The sequence below is a fragment of the Pogoniulus pusillus genome, chromosome 26 (assembly GCF_015220805.1).
Source record: "Pogoniulus pusillus isolate bPogPus1 chromosome 26, bPogPus1.pri, whole genome shotgun sequence".
Classification (NCBI taxonomy): domain Eukaryota; kingdom Metazoa; phylum Chordata; class Aves; order Piciformes; family Lybiidae; genus Pogoniulus; species Pogoniulus pusillus.
Genome location: NC_087289.1, coordinates 14,341,320 through 14,366,630, shown reverse-complemented (window position 1 = coordinate 14,366,630; position 25,311 = coordinate 14,341,320). Strand labels below are relative to the sequence as shown.

The 25,311-nt window shown below is 50.3% G+C and overlaps 2 protein-coding genes and 2 long non-coding RNA genes across 4 annotated transcripts; all 4 read left to right on the top strand.

Annotated features, from left to right (window-relative positions):
- Positions 1-451: 451 nt before the first annotated feature.
- Positions 452-3,542, top strand: LOC135186865 (uncharacterized). The gene is made up of 3 exons (XR_010307128.1): positions 452-1,905; positions 3,109-3,209; positions 3,463-3,542. It is a non-coding gene; the product is annotated as an uncharacterized LOC135186865 (long non-coding RNA).
- A 27-nt stretch (positions 3,543-3,569) lies between these two features.
- Positions 3,570-9,703, top strand: LOC135186738 (sentrin-specific protease 2-like). The gene is made up of 10 exons (XM_064164715.1): positions 3,570-3,627; positions 4,497-4,554; positions 5,050-5,194; positions 6,467-6,616; positions 7,165-7,296; positions 7,647-7,850; positions 7,971-8,050; positions 8,462-8,546; positions 8,936-9,031; positions 9,423-9,703. The coding sequence occupies exons 1-10, from the start codon at positions 3,570-3,572 to the stop codon at positions 9,483-9,485; spliced, it is 1,071 nt and encodes a 356-aa protein (XP_064020785.1). The 3' UTR covers positions 9,486-9,703.
- Positions 9,704-13,897: 4,194 nt separating this feature from the next.
- LOC135186866 (uncharacterized) lies at positions 13,898-16,988 on the top strand. The gene is made up of 3 exons (XR_010307129.1): positions 13,898-15,351; positions 16,555-16,655; positions 16,909-16,988. It is a non-coding gene; the product is annotated as an uncharacterized LOC135186866 (long non-coding RNA).
- Positions 16,989-17,015: 27 nt separating this feature from the next.
- On the top strand, positions 17,016-23,271 carry LOC135186737 (sentrin-specific protease 2-like). Its single transcript, XM_064164713.1, has 10 exons — positions 17,016-17,073; positions 17,943-18,000; positions 18,496-18,640; positions 19,913-20,062; positions 20,611-20,742; positions 21,093-21,296; positions 21,417-21,496; positions 21,884-21,968; positions 22,358-22,453; positions 22,845-23,271. Exons 1-10 carry the CDS (start codon positions 17,016-17,018, stop codon positions 22,905-22,907), a joined length of 1,071 nt encoding a protein of 356 aa, XP_064020783.1. The 3' UTR covers positions 22,908-23,271.
- Positions 23,272-25,311: the final 2,040 nt, after the last annotated feature.

Genomic DNA, 25,311 nt, shown 5'->3' with positions numbered 1-25,311 from the left:
GCTCGGCACTGCCCGCACGCCCAGCAAAGGCTGCCCGGCAGCGGCTCGGCGAGGGGACCAGGCCCACCGGCACCGCTGCGGGACCCCCGCGGCAGCTCTGCCGTGGGCCGGCAGCTGCCTCCGCCCGGCGCCGCTGCACAGAGCCAAAGCAAGACCCGGCGGCTCTCTCGCCTCCCCTCTGCCCATCTCGCCGCTCCCGCCGCTTCCCACCCTCCTCCCCCAGGGCCGGGGGCACGGCAGGGTGCTGGGCTGTGCGGCGGCGCTGGCCACGAGTTACCTGAGCTCTCCGGGCACGGAGCAGGCCACTTCCATCGCTGTGCCCTGCAGCTCCACTTTCCCTGCGGACACAGCGGGGCGCTCGGCATCACCCCGGGCAGCTCGCCCCCGAACGCCCCCCAAAGCCCACCCCAGCGGCTGCTGGGGGCCCTCAGCGCTCTCTGGGCCGCCGCCCGCCGCCCCACGCCGCCGCGCCAGAGGCCGCTCCCCAGCTCAGCTGCCCCGCGCCTCACGGCCTGCCCGGGGCTCGCCCCAGCACCGGCCCCGCCGACCCTAACGCCGCCTCCCTGCCAAACCCACTCGTTCGCTCTCCATTTGCACAAGGGGGGGTGAAAAGAAGAGGAGAGGTGGAGACTCGGAGCAGGGGGGTTGAACACAACACTACAGATGCCCCTAGGGATAGATGGGCTGCAGGACAGGTGTGCAGATGGGAGTTAGGGTGTGTGCAGTGCAAGCAAGGGCAATGCCTTCTCAAGCATCAGCTGCTGCTGCTGGCCCAGAGCTCACAGGCACAGATGGCTAAGCCATCTCTGCACTTGTTGCTCCCATGTCCGAAGAGAGGGAAGGAATGCATCAGGGATGGGGTTGAGGCAAGTGGCTGCTCTCTCTGGAAGAAACCTGCTCCACAGTAGACTCTACTCAGTGTCTCTCACTCCAGACAGAATGGGAAAAGCAATCATCTGGACAGAGCCTGGCTGGTGCACAGGCCACTGCTCCCAGTGCCATGCTGGCCACAGCCCTGCTCTGTGGGCACTGCAGGCTGCCCTTGCCACAGGCTGACCAGGAGCCCAGTTCAGTTAGGCGACCCCAGGGAGTGGCGTTCCAAGCAGCCAAGGGAAGTTGCGTTCGGAGGCTCCAGAAGCTGGACAGCAGACACGAAGTTTCCCACCAGCGATCTCCAAGGCACAGCCTGACGTGGCAGGGATGCTCGCGGGTGCCCCGCAGGAGCCTATCCCGGGCAGGCTGTGCCCCACGCGAGTTGTTACGTCGGCAGCTTGACACTTTGCCCGTTGGCAACGAGCGCTCCTGGGCGTCCGTCTGTTGGCAGCCGAGCAGCAGGAGCATCTCTGCAACTGCGCCGCTGGAGCACTGCGACTTTGTTGTGTGTACGCGTCTAAGCCACCCAAACTCGCGTTTCCTACCATCTTCTTGAGCTGTGCTCAGCACCCATGGAGAAGCTTCCTTTGAAAAGAGGCCAGAGGTAATAGGAGTGTATGAGGAGTTAGGGAGCTTGTCAGTAACTGGAGCTTTCCCCCGTGCCTGCACTTCGGCACTTCGTTGGTGGAACAAACGTCAGACATTTGGGAGCATTAAGGAGATAAAGCATCCTAAGACGCTCTGGTGAGATAAGTACCTCTCTGGGAGCAGTCTGTTGACTGGGAGAGATGAAGGTGCTAATGAGAGGTGCTCAGCGGTGGCAGTTGAGAGACGGTTGCATCTGAGATGCTCTTGGGGACACTTGGATGGGGAGGCCTTTGTGCTATGAAAAGGAACTCCCGATGCTGGGGCCCTTGAACGCCCGTTAGAAGCCTGCCCTGGTAGCCCAACACTGTTTCGTGTGTTCTCTCCTCAGCATTCAGCCACCTCTGGAAGATGAGGAGCAGGTTCCATCAAAAAAGCAAAGAACAGGTACTGCCCATGACAGGAGTCTTTATTCTACCTGATTTGCCTTAGCTTTTGTGCACCTGCCAAAACTCTGCCTTTCGTCCTTCAGCACTCTCACTGAACCCGTGGCATTTTAAGCCTTTTTTTCCTTCTGGCCCTGGTGTAGCCAGTGCCTGAGGGTGTCTCCACAATGTTCTCTGTGTTGGCTGTGGCAAGGCACAAGACGTTTACCAGCAGCAGGAGCTACCCCAGGTCCCTCTCTTTGCTGGGAAGCTCATGCATGCCAGCAGAAAGAGCAGTTTAAAGCCCAGCTTCTTGCACTCACAATGTACCTCTGCTGGTTCAAAGTACCTCCCTGTTTCCAAAGAAATCGTTTGAATCTGGGCTGTGAAGGAAGGTCACTTCAAAGGGATGTCAGGCAAAGAGAAAAGCTATTTCTGTGACCTTTGAGGAAAAAGGAAAGCTGAACTGAAGTCGTAAGAGTCCATTTTGTCTGAACCTGACAGTTTTGGCATGTGAATTTTGAAAAGGCAGTGGGAGAGTGAGTAAAGAAGGATGGAGATGATGGAGATGCAGCCAAGGCCAGGCTTAGAAGAGAACAGCAGGGTAGAGATGTGCTCTCTTGGGTGAGCCTTTCTCTGAACCTCCCTCCTTAAAACATTTAGAGGTAAAACATTGCAGCCGCTTGCAGACACACTGGACCTTCTGGATGCCAGCTGCATTGCTTACAATTGGAGGTGGACATTTCCTCTTTTCCCTTCTTTGCTGATGAAGAGGGAAGAAGTAAGCCCTTAGACTATATGCCATTTCTTAGCACAAGATCCACAGGAAGGCATGGAGCTTCCTCGTTCCTGCTTGGCTGCCCCTGATTTAATGGTAGTGGCTGTCCAAGAGACCCTTCCAGGCTTAAGCAGCTTTGACAAACAGGTCACACTGATCTCTTCTTCCTCTGCTTCTCCTTTTAGCAGCAAGACCAACTTGGTAGAAACAGTTCCCACATCTTAGTTAGTGGGACTGGTGATTCCAAGACCACGGTGCCCTCTATGCCTTCACTGCCACAGTGTCATTCTCTTCAAGGCTGAGACAACTGCTCTGGGGAAAAGGCTTGGTGACTTAGAAAGTGTTACCCAGCTTTAGGCTGCATTAAGGAGATGGGCTGTAGTGCAAATGGAATCCTCATCCCTTTTTAAATCGTGGTCTTCTGTGGCCTGTCTCTTTTCTTCCCAGACAATGTCATCTCTGTGCATAAAGTTCCTGCAGGTCCTGCAGTGGAGCAATTGCCACCAAAGAGGGCCAGGAAGCGCAATGCCACTCCAACTGCAGAAGAGGTTAGCAAGTCCTTTGAGAGTGGGTAGAATCTGTGCAAGATGACAGAGGGAGCAGCTCTCTCTAAATCATCTTTAACTGAGATGCAGCTTGCATTAAAAAAGCCAAGCATGCAAGTCAGTTTTGTGTCCTGCTGCAGTGTGAACCAGCAAATCATTGTCCTCAAGCCTCGAATTAATGTTTGCTTGGATTCGCATTCAGGTTATACTCACATTGGGACTTACTTTGTTGTCTTGGTTTTGTTTCTGTTGTAAGGGTCAAGCCACTACTTCCAAGCCTTCACCTAAAAGACCAAGAGTTTCTGCACCAGAAACAGAAATGCCACAGATTGGTAAGGGTGACATCGAGTCTTTAATGCATTCATGTCCCTGCTTTGTGTGCTCTGCCACTCTACCCCTAGGGATGTGTGGATTAGTGCAGGTATGATGTTGAGGGAGTGTACAGGGTTATGTGAGCATGCACTCTGTTTCCTCCTTGCAGCCTGGCATTGCCTCTTGATTTGGGCCAGATATTTGTCATCTCAGTAGAAGAGCTGCTTTGGATGCAGTCCTTCAGTTTTGATGCCAAATTATTTTAAACACTCATTTTAGGTAGTTCATCCTGATAACCCTTTTTGACATTTAAGGTTTAGGCAGGCAGTAGTTTGTGTGCACAACTTGCTGTGGCAGCCAGCATGAAAATCCAAACACGTCCTAGAGTAATGTAACACAAATCATATTATAATGTATGAGGAAAAAATATCTTTGATGAAGTTCTTTACTGTAAACTCCTAAAACTCTTTGGTTTCCTCTGATAGTCACTGATGGCTTATGCTCTTCTTTTTTACATAAAGTGCCCTGTTCAATACTTGCTTGGACAGAGAAACACTGAAAGAAAGAGAGATAAAGAAGGGAGCTTCACCCCCACCCCCAAATCATAGCTGGTTATGGGCTGTAATGACTTCATCTTGAAGTGGAACGTTCGTTTACAACTGTACTTGACAGAGATCAGGGTACCAGTGATATTTGTAGCTGCAGGCATCACTTAACAGGAGAATCATAGAGTTGCTTTGGTTGGAAAAGACCTCTAAGATCATCAACTCCAACTGTCATAGATTTAAACTGAACAAATGCCCTGCTGCATCTCCCTTGCACTTACATTGTCAAAGTTCAAAGGATTTGCCAGAATTTGAGCCCCCTAACCACAGAGTTGTCATGAACTATTTTTGTGTGTGTTATCACTCGGAGAGCTCTGCACAGCTGATGGTATTTCAGAGCTGACTCTTGTTCCATGATACCTTTTCTGTGCAGATATCAACTGTGCAGATGTTCGCAGCCCCCAGCAGGCTCGGAGAAGTGATACGATCAGGTAGAGTAATCTTAATCATGGTTCTTGTTTCTTCTGGCTCTGTGTGAGTATCTCTTTTAACCTCCAGTACTGTCCAGAAGAAGACAAATCATGTTCCTCATCTTGGTGCTGTGAAAGATGAGTACCAAGCTTGTAGCTCTGGAACTACTTCTCACAAGCCAGGTGCATCTCAGATACTCCTAACCAGACGCTGAGGCCCTGTGTGCACACTTATCTCAAAGTAGAGCAGGGAATGGCTCATGATGGGATTTGATGCTGGTATTTGCTTTCCACAGTGGATATGGAAGGCACTGCAGCTGTTCATTTCTGCTTCTCTATACTTTCCCCTTAGCCAGCTGAGGGCAGCAGGTCTTCACCTGAACCTTATGAGCTTCTCCTGTCTCTGCCCTTATCACTGTACACACTTTAGGAAAGAGTTGTTGTTGGAGCTGGAATGAGGAGGTGCATTTCTGAATGTTCTCTTGATGCTATTTCTTTTTCCATTGGTGATTTTAGCACGGGCAGGAATGGCAAACACTCTGCCAAACACCTTCCAGACGGCAGCTTAACACTAAGGCCCCCCATGAAGGAGCGCGCTGTGCCAGAGTCCGTGACTCCAGAAGCCACCAAAACGAGGAAGGTTCACTGCACTGCTGCAGAGGTAGGCTGGCTGAGAGAGGGGACTTCTGCAATGAAACAGCTTAGCAGTTAGGCCAAGGATGTATGTAAAGGCTGGAGCATCAGTAAGCAACTGCACAGTGGTGTAGTAATGACGTTGAGAGAATGCTTCTGGAAAATCAGCATATGGAATTCAATCTGCCCTTAGATATATGAAGTCTTGGAAGAGGGCAGGGCTTTGTTGCTCAAAAGGAACAAATAATGGAATTTGAAGGCATTTTCATGGAAGTGGTGTACTGGGGGAGGAGCCTTCTGGTCGTTTCACTGTTCTGTCCTGAGTCTAGTTCAACTGTGGTCTTTACACCACAATTTTACAAGGATAAAGTAGGCAAAAGAGCACTCAGTTGCTGCTAATCCATCCTCACCAGACTATCTCAGACGTCTTCCCCTGCCTTTTCCTTCCAATACCTGAAGCAGCACTTGTAAAAGTCCTGGTAAGCCTAGCTCACATGGAAGAAGCACTTACACTGAAGGACTCAAGAAGCAGGCTGTGTCAAGCTGTGGGATAAGATTAAGACACCCTGGGGACTCCTGGCACCTAATACTTATGTCTATTGACAAGAATGCACATTAGTCTGCAAAACAGTTGCAGAAGGAATTCTGAGGCTTACAGTGGGACACACATCTCTGCATCAGGGCTGACACTGAATGAAGGTGTGGGAAATCCTGCTGAAGTAAACCTGAATAATGTACCAGTATTTTGGGAACAGCCTGTGCACCACGCACATGGTCCCCATTGCAAACATTTGCTTCATATGCTGTGCTCATCTGTGTTTTTCCTCTCATTCTACTAGGATGTTCAGCGAGGAGAAAAGGTGAAATACAGACAGCTCTTGCAGCTGGTAAAGGAAAAATGTGCTGGGATCCACCCTCCTCCTCAGCTGACAAGCCATCCTGTGGTGTCCTGGGTTCAGGCAGATCCCTCCCCCGGGGAGAAATAAACTCAGCACAAGACAGATTTTGGTTTTTTGAAAGTCAGGGAAAGATGAAATTGTATTTCTTATAGTAGAAGTATAACAGTGTAAAGAGAGAGAATAGCTAGAGAAGGAAGAGGAAAAAAAACCTATACAATAACCTTAAGGGAGATGGGGGAGGGGTCAAGCGGCGGCGAAGCAGCAGAAGCAGCAGCAGCCAAAACAGCAGCCAGGGAAGATAGGGGCAGCTGAAGCAGCAGCAGCAGCCAGCAGAAGAAGGGGAAGAACAAGCTGTGCTTCTAGACGATTACTTCCTACCCTCACATCTATTTGTCTAACAGGGCAAGCATGGAGCTCAACGCTCAGAAGAGGCAGTACACCAACTACATCTGGCACCTCTTCTGCCCAGAAAGTCAGCTGGCCTCGAGGCTGAAGAAAGCAAAGTCCCAGGAGTGGAGAAACCATCAGAAGGCTCTTCTGTGCTCACAGAGGTACCACAGCTAATGCTGTTAGAGAAAGCAGCAGCCTTAAGGTCTCCTTAAGCAAACTTAGGCAGAGCTATCCATGGGACAGCAGCTGCAAGCACAGCCTGAGCTTCCGATTGCCTGGCTCCAAGGTAGCTGCCTCAGTCTCCCCCTTTGCTGTTCCTTCAGTGCCCTCTGAAGCCCCCACCACCCAGTTCTGTCAGGCTTCTGCCTTAGCTGCCTTGGGAGGGAGCACACCTGCTGTGGTTGGCTTCAGCCCTGGGACTGTGAGAGCTGCAGGCTGTGGGAAAGGTGTTTGCTGAACTTCTACTCCGGTTTTCGTCTGCTTTGGAGTGTTTGTGACTCCACATGGTTTAGATCAGCTTCCTTTGTGAAAACAAATTGCAGCAAACCTGGGCTCTGAAGTTCCAAGTTGGGATGCTGAAGCAGCCAACAAGAATTGCTGTCGGCTGTGTCACCTGAGCTTGATTTTCAGGCCTTGTTGGAGTTGAAAGCTGCCCACAGATGCTCAGTTCCGTTTCACAAGTGCCTCCCCATCTCATTGTTCATTTCAGGCCTTGGAGAAGGAGGTCTGTGATGCCTTTGGCAGAGGGGACCCCGATGAGATCGTGAGCAGTGCCTTCAAGCTGAAGGTCACCCGTGAGGACATCGGCACCCTGAGGGAGCATCGCTGGCTGAACGATGAGGTACAGCAGCTGCCGCTCGGCGACACTTGGATCCAGCAGCGACTTACCAACACCCCTGCACTGCCTGCACAAGGCTTTGCAGGCTTCCTCAACAACCTGCCCTGCAGAGACTGCAAGTGTCTGTGCAGTTCTTCCTTCAGGGACTTCAGGGTCTGGGGTTTCTGGAAGTTTTCTCCCTTGTACAGGCATCTTTCAGGAGATAGTCAAGCTTACTGCAACAGGTGGCAGGTGGAGAAGAAACCAAGTGCCAAAGCCTTAGCACGTAACAGGGGCCACCAGAAACAGGTTGCTCTTTTCCCTTTGGTAAGCTCATGCTTTCCTTCACATCTCAAGTACATCTTTTGGCACAGGTCATCAATTTCTACATGAAGCTCATTGCAGAAAGAAGTAAGAAGGAGGGATTTGCAGCAGTCCATGCCTTTAGCACTTTCTTCTACCCAAAATTCATCTCTGGGGGCTACTCAGCTGTGAGAAAGTGGACCAAAGGTGTGGATCTCTTCCAGCAGGACCTCATCTTCGTACCCATTCACCTGAGGGTGCACTGGGCACTAGTGGTGAGTCAAATTTGATTGAATTGGACAGAGAGGAGAAACTCCCAGGAAAAGTCATTCAGGTTTAGTTCTGTGTGCCAGACAAGGTTGTGCTCTTGTCTGACAGTGACCTTCTAATAACAGGTGGTGGATGTCAGAAGGAAGACCATCCGGTACTACGACTCCATGGCAAAGAGCGGGGACAAGATTTGCCAGACTCTGTTGTAAGTAACTGCTCAGTTGACGCTTTTGTGTTGTGACTTAGGAGAAAGTTTCTGGGGTTTGTTTCTGTAACAACGACTGCAACCTTCCACAGTTCTTGGACATGTGAAACAAGTGTTTCAACTGTAGCTCTTTTAATCTGTCTTGTGTGGGGACTTCCCCTCACCCCCCACTGCTACAGCTCATCATGTGGACTGTAGTGTGCTCTGGTGCCTTTGCTGGGTGTTACTGGTGGTGTTGCCATTCTCATCAAGACAGATGCCTGCTTCAAAGAATTGCTGCTTCAAGAGCATTCTGCCAGCAGCTAGTGGCCTGGGCACTTCCTCAACGAGAGGCCTTGGCCCAAGGGCTTTTGCATTTGCTCTTCCAGAGGTGAACCCAGTGTGTGAGAGATTTGGTTTTGTTTTCCACAGCCAATACCTGCGAGAAGAAAGCCTGGAGAAAAGAAACTTGGAGCTGGCTTCTTCAGAGTGGACTCTTCACAGCATGGAATCCCATGTATGTGAGCACTGCTTGGCTTTGAACTCTGAACTCTGCTCATCACAAAGGCCTTAGCACTTTTCAGTAGGTCCAAGCTCTTAAGAGAATATCCATGAGCATCTCCTGTTCTTATGGTGCCACCTCAGGCTGGAGGTGGAGCTGATGGTTCTCAGCCACTCGAGAGTACAAAGCACTGCATGTGAAGGCTTGATGGAGGAAGCAGCAGTGTGCCAAGCTCCACACACCTGCTAGGAGGAAGCTGCTCTCCCTTATGGCCTGCCCAGAAAGTGACTTGTGACCTCCCAGTGGAGGAAGCAGAGGGCAGGGATGATGTGCAGTGCCTGGAGCCTATTCCTTATGTCCAGCAGTGGGAGATGGAAATTCTTTCTCTGCTTTGCATTCATTAGGAGATCCCTCAGCAATCCAACGGAAGTGACTGTGGGGTGTTCATGTGCAAATATGCTGAGTACATCTCCAGGGACAGAGCCACCACCTTTACTCAGGTGAGCGAAGGCTGCCAGCAGCTCTAGAGCTTTTGGCACACATGCAAGAGCCAGGGAGGTTCTGCAGCAGCTCTTAATTGCATCAGGAGGGGCTGAGCTTTTGTACCTCTCTGCTTTTGGTGCATGGCTGCTTGGGATGGAACTGCCAAATGGGCTGAGCAGGACAGAGCTGCCTTTTCCATCCTTACGGCTGGCATCTGCTTCCTGGCAGAAGCCAGGAGGTTCCTCTGGGGCAAGACACAGCAGCCAGTGGGTTTGTGGCATCTAACCTCTGCATGTGCCAGCCTCTGACCTGTTCAGAGCTCCAAGTTCAAGAGCTCATGGGGTGCTTGTGTGCTTTGCCTCTGTCTGCCACCACTCCCTGTGCCATGACTTTTCCTTTCCTTTCTAGAACGACATGCCTGCCTTCCGCAAGACGATGGTGTGGGAAATAATCCATCAGCAGCTGCTATGAGACCTGCACTGTTAGACCTACACTGTGATCACCTGCGGCTGACTAACTCCCACTGTAGTTACTGTGCTAGGATCGTAGATTGGGAAGGCAGCAGGCACACAGATTTGCCTGCTTAGTCTATCAAGTAAAGGATAAGTTTAGGAGTTCGAGTTTAGGAGATAAGTTTTGGAGTTCGAGTTTAGGAGATAAGTTTAGGAGATAAGTTTTGGAGTTTGAGTTTGGGAGGGTAGCTTAGAGCATAAGTTAAAGGTTTTCTCCTTGAGTTTGGAGACAGTTACTCTCTTTCTGATTAGCTGGGGGGGCTGTCTGTTTTGTTGGTTGCTCCCCCCTCCCCTCCCCCTCCCTGTATCCAGGCAGTTATCTAATGTGAGAAGAGAAATATTTATTGCTTTCTATTAAAATCTGTAACTTATGTAAAGAGGCTGTCTGGAATGCAGTTCTTTCTGCTCATGAAAAAGAGTGATTTGGGCTTTGTAACTGGGAAAAAAAATCCCCTATGTGGTCTAGGAGGCAGAAGGCTTGGGGCAGGACGGGAGGCAAGAGCACAAAAGCCTGAAGCCACTCTCATCAAATCCTCGGGACAATCAGGACCTCCCTCACAGTGAGCTGAGCAAGGGCAGTCCCAGCAGCAGTGCAGCTCGAGCCTGCTCTTTTCTTTTAGCATTTAGTGTGCTCTTTTAGCATTTAGTGTGTCTTTCTCTATACATATGCAAACATATGTATAGATAGATGTTTGCATATGTATAGAGAAAGACACACTAAATGCTAAAAGATATTTGTATTGACTTAGAGAAGCATAAAAGAGAAGAAAATATAAGGAAGGTATATATTTAAATCCCAGGATAGGGCTGAGAGCAGCCTCACTTTCAGCACTCCCAACTTTCAGCCTGGTGTTACACAGCATATAAACCATAAATCTTTATATATATATAAATATAAATATAAATATATGTATGTTTATGACAGATCTAAATACGTAGAGTAAAAATCCTAACCAATTCTATACATATAGTACCTTTATACAAAGTATTTTCATTACTACATACATAGAAGATATGCACATATATCTATGATTGATTCTGTAAATCTATATATTCTATATTCATCCATTTTTACATATGTGTGTGCATATATATATATAAGGACACACTAAACGCTAAAAGATATTTGTATTGACTTAGAGAAGCATAAAAGAGAAGAAAATATAAGGAAGGTATATATTTAAAGCCCAGGATAGGGCTGAGAGCAGCCTCACTTTCAGCACTCCTAATTTCCAGCCTGCTGTTACCCAGCATATAGAACCATAAGCAACCAGGCTGGAAGACATCCCCAAGCTCACCCAGCCCAACCTATCACCCAGCCCTATCCAATCAACAAGGCCATGGCACCAAGCACCCATCCAGTCTTATCCCACAGGAAAAGAGAAAATCTCCATCAAGTTTAAGTCTCTTGGCAAAACAAAGCAAATCCCCCTCATGCTGCAGCTGCAGAAAAATCTGTTCTTGCTCCTCAAATCTGTTCTTGCTCCTGAGGTTTCTCTAATTTTTTAATAAATTCTTTTAATTGGAAATGTTTAGGTTTAATTTAGAGCTGTCAGAAGCAGAGAGCCACGAGAGTGCTTTCCCTGCTCCTCCTGTATCTACAGACAGGCGTGCCCATGGCTGCTGGGGACCTTTCCTGGCAAAGCAACTGCTCTGCAGGAGGATCTCTTCTCCCCTCACCAGGCAGCCCGTGGATGACATGCAATTCAAAAGGACAGGGAAGACAGGCTGCCAGTGAGGAGACCAAGGGGCTTGGTACATTGATTCCAAGCCCTACCATTACCAGCAGTTTGGGTTTCAAAACACGGGGGTGTGAAGGAACAAATAAATAACTAGGTAAGGAAAACCCAACCCCCCCAACATCACTAATGCACCAAACCAACCAACAACGAAAAACAACCCAACTAAAGATCTGGAAACAAGAACTGAGTCGATGCTCAAGATCACAGAGTCACAGAATCAACCAGGTTGGATGAGACCTCCAAGATCATTCAGTCCAACCTAGCACCCAGCCCTAGCCAATCAACCAGACCTTGGCACTAACTTACTGAAGAGTAATTCCTTTGGAAACAGGAGACAATCCTGCAGGACCTGTAAAAATCACCTCCAGCAAAGCTCACAGGCACTTGCAGCACTGTTCCACCAGCAACCACTGTCTGGGACAAAACCACCCAAGTTTGGCCATTTGCTACAACAGCAAAAATGCCTTTTTTTTTTTTTTTTTTAATATTACAGAGATTTCCAGCCCCAGCTCCCTCCATCAGCTTTCCACTGCCTGCTCTTCAGATGTCCCTCAGCTTCTATTTCTCACAGCTGAAGCTTACAGCAGAAGCAGAAATTAAAAGGCACCTTTGCAGCTGGGAACACAAGATAGTCACTGGTTTGGAGACACTGAACGGCACTTGGGTTACATCCCCACTACTTATCAGACTACTACTTACTATTTTACTACTACTTGTCTTTGTCTAATCCTTGTATAGGAGTTAGCATTGGGGTGGCTGGGTTTGACTTTCCCTATTTCACAGCCAATCTTAGTTTGTTGTTAATCTTTCTTTCCCGCGAAGAGGACTTTCAAAGACTTCACATCTGAAAAGGGGAAGGTGCTGATGCTCCCCTCACCACCACACTCTGAGATACAAAACACTCTTCAAGAGGGATTGCATCCTTCTGCTTCAAGCAAACAAAAGCAGTCTCTACTGCTGCTGAAGTTAACCTCTAATTTAAAACTCAGTTCAACATTTTTAAACATAGGAAAAAACAAACCCAAAACCAACCCAACCTTCTCTTTCAATCAATCATTCTCCAAGGCACAACACAGTATACACGAGGGAAACGACAACAATCGAGACACTGTTGGATCCTTTCTACAGAAGCCCAAAGCAGCAGAATGGCTGCTTTTTAACTTGTTCGGGGCAGAGCAGGCAGCATTCCGGCTCCTTCCTACCACCGCCACCTTTAGTGCCTGCCTTCGGAGGAAGAGAAACAAGCCCCCGCTAGGCACTGCCAGCAGCACCTCGAGGAAGTCCCTTCCCCTCCCTTCCACGGGGCGAGATGGTGACAGTGTTTGCCAGCTCCTTTCTTACGGAACCATCTTTATACAGGGCTGAGCGCACCGGTAACACAGATCTCTGTTAGATTGGTTATGGAAAGAAAGCACTCCAGGGGAATCCGGGCGCTGCGGGGAAGCGTCTGGCATCAGCACCTCCTGCTTTCCATCCCCATGACACAGAAACGCTGGGGGAGGAGAGCCCAGAGGGGCTCAGGTTCCCCAAACCCAATTCAAGCACAAACCCATTTAAATAACTGGGGGATTTCACCCTGTGAACACCTCCCCCCTCCCGGCACTGAAGTCCCTGGGCTACTCTGGAACTTGACCACAACTACAGAGCATGGACTGGCTACAGATGTAGGGGGAGGAGAACTAAAACATGACCACGGGAGGCTCTGCTCCCTGCCAAAAAAATACCACACTGTACACATAAAATCTATAGTCCAGTGAGGCAAAAGCACAGCCCTCCTGAGTGAACAGGTTAATATAAGGCACTGTGGGGTTTAGCTGCGGGGAAAAAAAGCCACAACAGCAATCAATGACCTGGGAAAATCCAGGAGCTGAGCTGGGAAAGAGAATTTGGAGGCAGGTGAGAAGAGAGCGATGTAAAATACATCACTTATTTGTGAGCTGTTTAAGCATCCTCCGTCGGGACAAGAGGGAAGCGCAGGTGTGTGGGGAGCGTCACTTGCTGACTGCCTTTGCAAGCAGCCTCTTCCCGCGCCGCTGGCAGCCCCGCTGCTGGGCACCACCTCCCTGCCTGCCAACTCCCAGCTCGCCCCAGCAGCGAGCGGCAGAGAACGGAGCTTTCTCACACGCGTCCACCCCAAATAACAGCACACAAACGAGAGGCAGCTTTCCGCTCGCAGCGGCTCGGCACTGCCCGCACGCCCAGCAAAGGCTGCCCGGCAGCGGCTCGGCGAGGGGACCAGGCCCACCGGCACCGCTGCGGGACCCCCGCGGCAGCTCTGCCGTGGGCCGGCAGCTGCCTCCGCCCGGCGCCGCTGCACAGAGCCAAAGCAAGACCCGGCGGCTCTCTCGCCTCCCCTCTGCCCATCTCGCCGCTCCCGCCGCTTCCCACCCTCCTCCCCCAGGGCCGGGGGCACGGCAGGGTGCTGGGCTGTGCGGCGGCGCTGGCCACGAGTTACCTGAGCTCTCCGGGCACGGAGCAGGCCACTTCCATCGCTGTGCCCTGCAGCTCCACTTTCCCTGCGGACACAGCGGGGCGCTCGGCATCACCCCGGGCAGCTCGCCCCCGAACGCCCCCCAAAGCCCACCCCAGCGGCTGCTGGGGGCCCTCAGCGCTCTCTGGGCCGCCGCCCGCCGCCCCACGCCGCCGCGCCAGAGGCCGCTCCCCAGCTCAGCTGCCCCGCGCCTCACGGCCTGCCCGGGGCTCGCCCCAGCACCGGCCCCGCCGACCCTAACGCCGCCTCCCTGCCAAACCCACTCGTTCGCTCTCCATTTGCACAAGGGGGGGTGAAAAGAAGAGGAGAGGTGGAGACTCGGAGCAGGGGGGTTGAACACAACACTACAGATGCCCCTAGGGATAGATGGGCTGCAGGACAGGTGTGCAGATGGGAGTTAGGGTGTGTGCAGTGCAAGCAAGGGCAATGCCTTCTCAAGCATCAGCTGCTGCTGCTGGCCCAGAGCTCACAGGCACAGATGGCTAAGCCATCTCTGCACTTGTTGCTCCCATGTCCGAAGAGAGGGAAGGAATGCATCAGGGATGGGGTTGAGGCAAGTGGCTGCTCTCTCTGGAAGAAACCTGCTCCACAGTAGACTCTACTCAGTGTCTCTCACTCCAGACAGAATGGGAAAAGCAATCATCTGGACAGAGCCTGGCTGGTGCACAGGCCACTGCTCCCAGTGCCATGCTGGCCACAGCCCTGCTCTGTGGGCACTGCAGGCTGCCCTTGCCACAGGCTGACCAGGAGCCCAGTTCAGTTAGGCGACCCCAGGGAGTGGCGTTCCAAGCAGCCAAGGGAAGTTGCGTTCGGAGGCTCCAGAAGCTGGACAGCAGACACGAAGTTTCCCACCAGCGATCTCCAAGGCACAGCCTGACGTGGCAGGGATGCTCGCGGGTGCCCCGCAGGAGCCTATCCCGGGCAGGCTGTGCCCCACGCGAGTTGTTACGTCGGCAGCTTGACACTTTGCCCGTTGGCAACGAGCGCTCCTGGGCGTCCGTCTGTTGGCAGCCGAGCAGCAGGAGCATCTCTGCAACTGCGCCGCTGGAGCACTGCGACTTTGTTGTGTGTACGCGTCTAAGCCACCCAAACTCGCGTTTCCTACCATCTTCTTGAGCTGTGCTCAGCACCCATGGAGAAGCTTCCTTTGAAAAGAGGCCAGAGGTAATAGGAGTGTATGAGGAGTTAGGGAGCTTGTCAGTAACTGGAGCTTTCCCCCGTGCCTGCACTTCGGCACTTCGTTGGTGGAACAAACGTCAGACATTTGGGAGCATTAAGGAGATAAAGCATCCTAAGACGCTCTGGTGAGATAAGTACCTCTCTGGGAGCAGTCTGTTGACTGGGAGAGATGAAGGTGCTAATGAGAGGTGCTCAGCGGTGGCAGTTGAGAGACGGTTGCATCTGAGATGCTCTTGGGGACACTTGGATGGGGAGGCCTTTGTGCTATGAAAAGGAACTCCCGATGCTGGGGCCCTTGAACGCCCGTTAGAAGCCTGCCCTGGTAGCCCAACACTGTTTCGTGTGTTCTCTCCTCAGCATTCAGCCACCTCTGGAAGATGAGGAGCAGGTTCCATCAAAAAAGCAAAGAACAGGTACTGCCCATGACAGGAGTCTTTATTCTACCTGATTTGCCTTAGCTTTTGTGCACCTGCCAAAACTCTGCCTTTCGTCCTTCAGCACTCTCACTGAACCCGTGGCATTTTAAGCCTTTTTTTCCTTCTGGCCCTGGTGTAGCCAGTGCCTGAGGGTGTCTCCACAATGTTCTCTGTGTTGGCTGTGGCAAGGCACAAGACGTTTACCAGCAGCAGGAGCTACCCCAGGTCCCTCTCTTTGCTGGGAAGCTCATGCATGCCAGCAGAAAGAGCAGTTTAAAGCCCAGCTTCTTGCACTCACAATGTACCTCTGCTGGTTCAAAATACCTCCCTGTTTCCAAAGAAATCGTTTGAATCTGGGCTGTGAAGGAAGGTCACTTCAAAGGGATGTCAGGCAAAGAGAAAAGCTATTTCTGTGACCTTTGAGGAAAAAGGAAAGCTGAACTGAAGTCGTAAGAGTCCATTTTGTCTGAACCTGACAGTTTTGGCATGTGAATTTTGAAAAGGCAGTGGGAGAGTGAGTAAAGAAGGATGGAGATGATGGAGATGCAGCCAAGGCCAGGCTTAGAAGAGAACAGCAGGGTAGAGATGTGCTCTCTTGGGTGAGCCTTTCTCTGAACCTCCCTCCTTAAAACATTTAGAGGTAAAACATTGCAGCCGCTTGCAGACACACTGGACCTTCTGGATGCCAGCTGCATTGCTTACAATTGGAGGTGGACATTTCCTCTTTTCCCTTCTTTGCTGATGAAGAGGGAAGAAGTAAGCCCTTAGACTATATGCCATTTCTTAGCACAAGATCCACAGGAAGGCATGGAGCTTCCTCGTTCCTGCTTGGCTGCCCCTGATTTAATGGTAGTGGCTGTCCAAGAGACCCTTCCAGGCTTAAGCAGCTTTGACAAACAGGTCACACTGATCTCTTCTTCCTCTGCTTCTCCTTTTAGCAGCAAGACCAACTTGGTAGAAACAGTTCCCACATCTTAGGTAGTGGGACTGGTGATTCCAAGACCACGGTGCCCTCTATGCCTTCACTGCCACAGTGTCATTCTCTTCAAGGCTGAGACAACTGCTCTGGGGAAAAGGCTTGGTGACTTAGAAAGTGTTACCCAGCTTTAGGCTGCATTAAGGAGATGGGCTGTAGTGCAAATGGAATCCTCATCCCTTTTTAAATCGTGGTCTTCTGTGGCCTGTCTCTTTTCTTCCCAGACAATGTCATCTCTGTGCATAAAGTTCCTGCAGGTCCTGCAGTGGAGCAATTGCCACCAAAGAGGGCCAGGAAGCGCAATGCCACTCCAACTGCAGAAGAGGTTAGCAAGTCCTTTGAGAGTGGGTAGAATCTGTGCAAGATGACAGAGGGAGCAGCTCTCTCTAAATCATCATTAACTGAGATGCAGCTTGCATTAAAAAAGCCAAGCATGCAAGTCAGTTTTGTGTCCTGCTGCAGTGTGAACCAGCAAATCATTGTCCTCAAGCCTGGAATTAATGTTTGCTTGGATTCGCATTCAGGTTATACTCACATTGGGACTTACTTTGTTGTCTTGGTTTTGTTTCTGTTGTAAGGGTCAAGCCACTACTTCCAAGCCTTCACCTAAAAGACCAAGAGTTTCTGCACCAGAAACAGAAATGCCACAGATTGGTAAGGGTGACATCGAGTCTTTAATGCATTCATGTCCCTGCTTTGTGTGCTCTGCCACTCTACCCCTAGGGATGTGTGGATTAGTGCAGGTATGATGTTGAGGTAGTGTACAGGGATAGGTGAGCCTGCACTCTGTCTCCTCCTTGCAGCCTGGCATTGCCTCTTGATTTGGGCCAGATATTTGTCATCTCAGTAGAAGAGCTGCTTTGGATGCAGTCCTCCAGTTTTGATGCTAAATTGTTTTAAACACTAAGTTTAGGTAGTTCATCCTGATAACCCTTTTTGACATTTAAGGTTTAGGCAGGCAGTAGTTTGTGTGCACAACTTGCTGTGGCAGCCAGCATGAAAATCCAAACACGTCCTAGAGTAATGTAACACAAATCATATTATAATGTATGAGGAAAAAATATCTTTGATGAAGTTCTTTACTGTAAACTCCTAAAACTCTTTGGTTTCCTCTGATAGTCACTGATGGCTTATGCTCTTCTTCTGTAGATAAAGTGCCCTGTTCAATACTTGCTTGGACAGAGAAACACTGAAAGAAAGAGAGATAAAAAAGGGGGCTTCACCCCCACCCCCAAATCATAGCTGGTTATGGGCTGTAATGACTTCATCTTGAAGTGGAACGTTCGTTTAGAACTGTACTTGACAGAGATCAGGGTACCAGTGATATTTGTAGCTGCAGGCATCACTTAACAGGAGAATCATAGAGTTGCTTTGGTTGGAAAAGACCTCTAAGATCATCAACTCCAACTGTCATAGATTTAAACTGAACAAATGCCCTGCTGCATCTCCCTTGCACTTACATTGTCAAAGTTCAAAGGATTTGCCAGAATTTGAGCCCCCTAACCACAGAGTTGTCATGAACTATTTTTGTGTGTGTTATCACTCGGAGAGCTCTGCACAGCTGATGGTATTTCAGAGCTGACTCTTGTTCCATGATACCTTTTCTGTGCAGATATCAACTGTGCAGATGTTCGCAGCCCCCAGCAGGCTCGGAGAAGTGATACGATCAGGTAGAGTAATCTTAATCATGGTTCTTGTTTCTTCTGGCTCTGTGTGAGTATCTCTTTTAACCTCCAGTACTGTCCAGAAGAAGACAAATCATGTTCCTCATCTTGGTGCTGTGAAAGATGAGTACCAAGCTTGTAGCTCTGGAACTACTTCTCACAGCCCTGGTGCATCTCAAATACTCCTAACCAGATGCTGAGGCCCTGTGTGCACACTTATCTCAAAGTAGAGCAGGGAATGGCTCATGATGGGATTTGATGCTGGTATTTGCTTTCCACAGTGGATATGGAAGGCACTGCTGCTGTTCACTTCTGCTTCTCTCTACTTTCCCCTTAGCCAGCTGAGGGCAGCAGGTCTTCACCTGAACCTTATGAGCTTCTCCTGTCTCTGCCCTTATCACTGTACACACTTTATGAAAGAGTTGTTGTTGGAGCTGGAATGAGGAGGTGCATATCTGAATGTTCTCTTGATGCTATTTCTTTTTCCATTGGTGATTTTAGCACGGGCAGGAATGGCAAACACTCTGCCAAACACCTTCCAGACGGCAGCTTAACACTAAGGCCCCCCATGAAGGAGCGCGCTGTGCCAGAGTCCGTGACTCCAGAAGCCACCAAAACGAGGAAGGTTCACTGCACTGCTGCAGAGGTAGGCTGGCTGAGAGAGGGGACTTCTGCAATGAAACAGCTTAGCAGTTAGGCCAAGGATGTATGTAAAGGCTGGAGCATCAGTAAGAAACTGCACACTGGTGTAGTAATGACGTTGAGAGAATGCTTCTGGAAAATCAGCATATGGAATTCAATCTGCCCTTAGATATATGAAGTCTTGGAAGAGGGCAGGGCTTTGTTGCTCAAAAGGAACAAATAATGGAATTTGAAGGCATTTTCATGGAAGTGGTGTACTGGGGGAGGAGCCTTCTGGTCGTTTCACTGTTCTGTCCTGAGTCTAGTTCAACTGTGGTCTTTACACCACAATTTTACAAGGATAAAGTAGGCAAAAGAGCACTCAGTTGCTGCTAATCCATCCTCACCAGACTATCTCAGACGTCTTCCCCTGCCTTTTCCTTCCAATACCTGAAGCAGCACTTGTAAAAGTCCTGGTAAGCCTAGCTCACATGGAAGAAGCACTTACACTGAAGGACTCAAGAAGCAGGCTGTGTCAAGCTGTGGGATAAGATTAAGACACCCTGGGGACTCCTGGCACCTAATACTTATGTCTATTGACAAGAATGCACATTAGTCTGCAAAACAGTTGCAGAAGGAATTCTGAGGCTTACAGTGGGACACACATCTCTGCATCAGGGCTGACACTGAATGAAGGTGTGGGAAATCCTGCTGAAGTAAACCTGAATAATGTACCAGTATTTTGGGAACAGCCTGTGCACCACGCACATGGTCCCCATTGCAAACATTTGCTTCATATGCTGTGCTCATCTGTGTTTTTCCTCTCATTCTACTAGGATGTTCAGCGAGGAGAAAAGGTGAAATACAGACAGCTCTTGCAGCTGGTAAAGGAAAAATGTGCTGGGATCCACCCTCCTCCTCAGCTGACAAGCCATCCTGTGGTGTCCTGGGTTCAGGCAGATCCCTCCCCCGGGGAGAAATAAACTCAGCACAAGACAGATTTTGGTTTTTTGAAAGTCAGGGAAAGATGAAATTGTATTTCTTATAGTAGAAGTATAACAATGTAAAGAGAGATAATAGCTAGAGAAGGAAGGAAAGAAAAAACCTATACAATAACCTTAAGGGAGATGGGGGAGGGGTCAGGCGGCGGCGAAGCAGCAGAAGCAGCAGCAGCCAAAACAGCAGCCAGGGAAGATAGGGGCAGCTGAAGCAGCAGCAGCAGCCAGCAGAAGAAGGGGAAGAACAAGCTGTGCTTCTAGACGATTACTTCCTACCCTCACATCTATTTGTCTAACAGGGCAAGCATGGAGCTCAACGCTCAGAAGAGGCAGTACACCAACTACATCTGGCACCTCTTCTGCCCAGAAAGTCAGCTGGCCTCGAGGCTGAAGAAAGCAAAGTCCCAGGAGTGGAGAAACCATCAGAAGGCTCTTCTGTGCTCACAGAGGTACCATAGCTAATGCTGTTAGAGAAAGCAGCAGCCTTAAGGTCTCCTTAAGCAAACTTAGGCAGAACTCTCCATGGGACAGCAGCTGCAAGCACAGCCTGAGCTTCCGATTGCCTGGCTCCAAGGTAGCTGCCTCAGTCTCCCCCTTTGCTGTTCCTTCAGTGCCCTCTGAAGCCCCCACCACCCAGTTCTGTCAGGCTTCTGCCTTAGCTGCCTTGGGAGGGAGCACACCTGCTGTGGTTGGCTTCAGCCCTGGGACTGTGAGAGCTGCAGGCTGTGGGAAAGGTGTTTGCTGAACTTCTACTCTGTTTTTCGTCTGCTTTGGAGTGTTTGTGACTCCACATGGTTTAGATCAGCTTCCTTTGTGAAAACAAATTGCAGCAAACCTGGGCTCTGAAGTTCCAAGTTGGGATGCTGAAGCAGCCAACAAGAATTGCTGTCAGCTGTGTCACCTGAGCTTGCTTTTCAGGCCTTGTTGGAGTTGAAAGCTGCCCACAGATGCTCAGTGCCATTTCACAAGTGCCTCCCCATCTCATTGTTCATTTCAGGCCTTGGAGAAGGAGGTCTGTGATGCCTTTGGCAGAGGGGACCCCGATGAGATCGTGAGCAGTGCCTTCAAGCTGAAGGTCACCCGTGAGGACATCGGCACCCTGAGGGAGCATCGCTGGCTGAACGATGAGGTACAGCAGCTGCCGCTCGGCGACACTTGGATCCAGCAGCGACTTACCAACACCCCTGCACTGCCTGCACAAGGCTTTGCAGGCTTCCTCAACAACCTGCCCTGCAGAGACTGCAAGTGTCTGTGCAGTTCTTCCTTCAGGGACTTCAGGGTCTGGGGTTTCTGAAAGTTTTCTCCCTTGTACAGGCATCTTTCAGGAGATAGTCAAGCTTACTGCAACAGGTGGCAGGTGGAGAAGAAACCAAGTGCCAAAGCCTTAGCACGTAACAGGGGCCACCAGAAACAGGTTGCTCTTTTCCCTTTGGTAAGCTCATGCTTTCCTTCACATCTCAAGCACATCTTTTGGCACAGGTCATCAATTTCTACATGAAGCTCATTGCGGAAAGAAGTAAGAAGGAGGGATTTGCAGCAGTCCATGCCTTTAGCACTTTCTTCTACCCAAAATTCATCTCTGGGGGCTACTCAGCTGTGAGAAAGTGGACCAAAGGTGTGGATCTGTTCCAGCAGGACCTCATCTTCGTGCCCATTCACCTGAGGGTGCACTGGGCCCTAGTGGTGAGTCAAATTTGATTGAACTGGACAGAGAGGAGAAACTCCCAGGAGAAGTCATTCAGGTTTAGTTCTGTGTGCCAGACAAGGTTGTGCTCTTGTCTGACAGTGACCTTCTAATAACAGGTGGTGGATGTCAGAAGGAAGACCATCCGGTACTACGACTCCATGGCAAAGAGCGGGGACAAGATTTGCCAGACTCTGTTGTAAGTAACTGCTCAGTTGATGCTTTTGTGTTGTGACTTAGGAGAAAGTTTCTGGGGTTTGTTTCTGTAACAACGACTGCAACCTTCCACAGTTCTTGGACAGCTCTTTTAATCTGTCTTGTGTGGGGACTTCCCCTCACCCCCCACTGCTACAGCTCATCATGTGGACTGCAGTGTGCTCTGGTGCCTTTGCTGGGTGTTACTGGTGGTGTTGCCATTCTCATCAAGACAGATGCCTGCTTCAAAGAATTGCTGCTTCAAGAGCATTCTGCCAGCAGCTAGTGGCCTGGGCACTTCCTCAGCGAGGGGCCTTGGCTCAAGAGCTTTTGCATTTGCTCTTCCAGAGGTGAACCCAGTGTGTGAGAGATTTGGTTTTGTTTTCCACAGCCAATACCTGCGAGAAGAAAGCCTGGAGAAAAGAAACTTGGAGCTGGCTTCTTCAGAGTGGACGCTTCGCAGCATGGAATCCCATGTATGTGAGCACTGCTTGGCTTTGAACTCTGAACTCTGCTCATCACAAAGGCCTTAGCACTTTTCAGTAGGTCCAAGCTCTTAAGAGAATATCCATGAGCATCTCCTGTTCTTATGGTGCCACCTCAGGCTGGAGGTGGAGCTGATGGTTCTCAGCCACTCGAGAGTACAAAGCACTGCATGTAAAGGCTTGATGGAGGAAGCAGCAGTGTGCCAAGCTCCACACACCTGCTAGGAGGAAGCTGCTCTCCCTTACAGCCTGCCCAGAATGTGACTTGTGACCTCCCAGTGGAGGAAGCAGAGGGCAGGGATGATGTACAGTGCCTGGAGCCTATTCCTTATGTCCAGCAGTGGGAGATGGAAATTCTTTCTCTGCTTTGCATTCATTAGGAGATCCCTCAGCAATCCAACGGAAGTGACTGTGGGGTGTTCATATGCAAATATGCTGAGTACCTCTCCAGGGACAGAGCCACCACCTTTACTCAGGTGAGCGAAGGCTGCCAGCAGCTCCAGAGCTTTTGGCACACATGCAAGAGCCAGGGAGGTTCTGCAGCAGCTGTTAATTGCATCAGGAGGGGCTGAGCTTTTGTACCTCTCTGGTTTTGGTGCATGGCTGCTTGGGATGGAACTGCCAAATGGGCTGAGCAGGACAGAGCTGCCTTTTCCATCCTTACGGCTGGCATCTGCTTCCTGGCAGAAGCCAGGAGGTTCCTCTGGGGCAAGACACAGCAGCCAGTGGGTTTGTGGCATCTAGCCTCTGCATGTGCCAGCCTCTGACCTGTTCAGAGCTCCAAGTTCAAGAGCTCATGGGGTGCTTGTGTGCTTTGCCTCTGTCTGCCACCACTCCCTGTGCCATGACTTTTCCTTTCCTTTCTAGAACGACATGCCTGCCTTCCGCAAGACGATGGTGTGGGAAATAATCCATCAGCAGCTGCTATGAGACCTGCACTGTTAGACCTACACTGTGATCACCTGCGGCTGACTAACTCCCACTGTAGTTACTGTGCTAGGATCTTAGATTGGGAAGGCAGCAGGCACACAGATTTGCCTGCTTAGTCTATCAAGTAAAGGATAAGTTTAGGAGTTCGAGTTTAGGAGATAAGTTTTGGAGTTCGAGTTTAGGAGATAAGTTTAGGAGATAAGTTTTGGAGTTTGAGTTTGGGAGGGTAGCTTAGAGGATAAGTTAAAGGTTTTCTCCTTGAGTTTGGAGACAGTTACTCTCTTTCTGATTAGCTGGGGGGCTGTCTGTTTTGTTGGTTGCTCCCCCCTCCCCTCCCCCTCCCTGTATCCAGGCAGTTATCTAATGTGAGAAGAGAAATATTTATTGCTTTCTATTAAAATCTGTAACTTATGTAAAGAGGCTGTCTGGAATGCAGTTCTTTCTGCTCATGAAAAAGAGTGATTTGGGCTTTGTAACTGGGAAAAAAATCCCTTATGGTCTAGGAGGCAGAAGGCTTGGGGCAGGACGGGAGGCAAGAGCACAAAAGCCTGAAGCCACTCTCATCAAATCCTCGGGACAATCAGGACGTCCCTCACAGTGAGCTGAGCAAGGGCAGTCCCAGCAGCAGTGCAGCTCGAGCCTACTCTTTTCTGGGGTCTCGGTGGACTTGCCAGGAAGACACAGCTTGGCGAGCATGAGCTGTCCAGGGTGGCTGCACTGCTGTGGCAGTGGCCAATGTGCCAGGCTACAAACACAGGTCCTGCCAGTGGTGCTGCTGGAATGTGCCAGGTGAAGAGCTGGAGCCAGTTCTCACTCCGCTTTCGTCAGACCCAGCTCGATCACTTTGATCTTGGTGCTTTTCCTTTTCTTCTGTGTGTTTGCTTTTTGGGTTTGGGGCTTTTTCCCCCACCCTTGTTGAATTAGGATTTTAGGTCTTTCCTTTATCAGCAACAGAGCAATAGAGGCCATTTCCTCTCCTCCTACCACTTCTTCCTAGGAAGAAGAGACCAAAGAGCCTCAGCCTCCTCCAGGCTAAACCCTCAGCTGCTCCTCACCACACCTGCTCTCCAGATACTTCCTTCACCAGCTTTGTTGATGCACTCCAGCACTTCATGTCCTCCTTGCAGTGAGAGGCCCAAAGCTGAACCCAGTACTCCAGGTGCAGCCTCACCAGGGCTGAGTCTGGCTGTTTCTGCCATGGCACAATGACAGTGCAGGGGACACCTCTCCAGACACAGTAGGTCCTCAGCTGCTGATGGGTGGGAGGGGAAGAGCACAGCTCGGGGCTGGGGGCTTATTTCCCTCATCATGGCATCCTAGCCTGAGGATCTGCCACTTCACCTTGGGAAAATGCTGGCCAGAAGCTACCACACAGCATGGAAAGGGTCTTGTGGGCTTCTTGGATGTGGAAATGGTGACAGGAGGACTCAAACAAGAGCTGCTGCTCTAAGGAGAAGGCTGTGACACACAGTGCCTCTCTTTTGGGAAGAGGGAGGAAAGAAGGGAAGTCTCAATCCTTTTCCAGCCCAGTGAGGCTGAGAGTGCTGAACTTGGACCCTTCACTCCCTTTCAAGCCCCTGTGCATCAGTGTGATGACTTCTGCATGCAATGATAGCTTCAGCCTCCTTCTTCCTACCACATCTCACTTTGGATATTTACAGGCAGGTGTATCAATGTACCACTGCAAGCAGCACTTTTCCAGGCCTGAAATCCACATCCAGTGAGGACTCCTGCAGCTTTGCTGCCCCTTTCCAAAGTCAGTCTTCTGAGGTCTTCCTTTCGCCTCTTCCTATCATAACACACCAACACATATACCTATGAACCACCCTGGCCTTTCTTCACATCACTTGCTTCTGCATCAAGCTGCTGGGCACCACCTTCAACTGATGTCTTACTCAGTTCAGCAGGATGCAACTCATCACAGCATCTTCTCTATGCCCCAAAGTGTCTTATTGCAAAGCATCAAGCAATGCTGTGCTGGTGACAACCTTCAGCTGTCCTCCTTGCCACACATTCCAAGACACAGCAGCTCATGTCATGTTTATGTGTGGTCCACAACACCTCCCTCTGGCTAGCCGAGGCCAGAGCACACCCAGCAGGGCCAGTCCAACAGTCTTGAGGAAGACTCTGATATGCTGGTTCAGGAGGCCAGAGAATTCTCTCTGCTGGACCTGTTCAGGAGACCAACTGGTAGTGTCCCCTGGGAGGCTGTCCTGAAGGACAAAGTAGCTGAGGAAGGCTGGGCACTCTTCAAGTGGAAAACCTGACAAGCTCAGGAGATTTTCCATTACCATGGTGGGGAAGAGCCAACCTGGGGTTGTTTAGCCTGAAGAAAAGGAGGCTAAGGAGAGACCTTATTGCTCTCTACAGCTCCATGACAAGAGGCTACAGTGAGGTGGGTGTT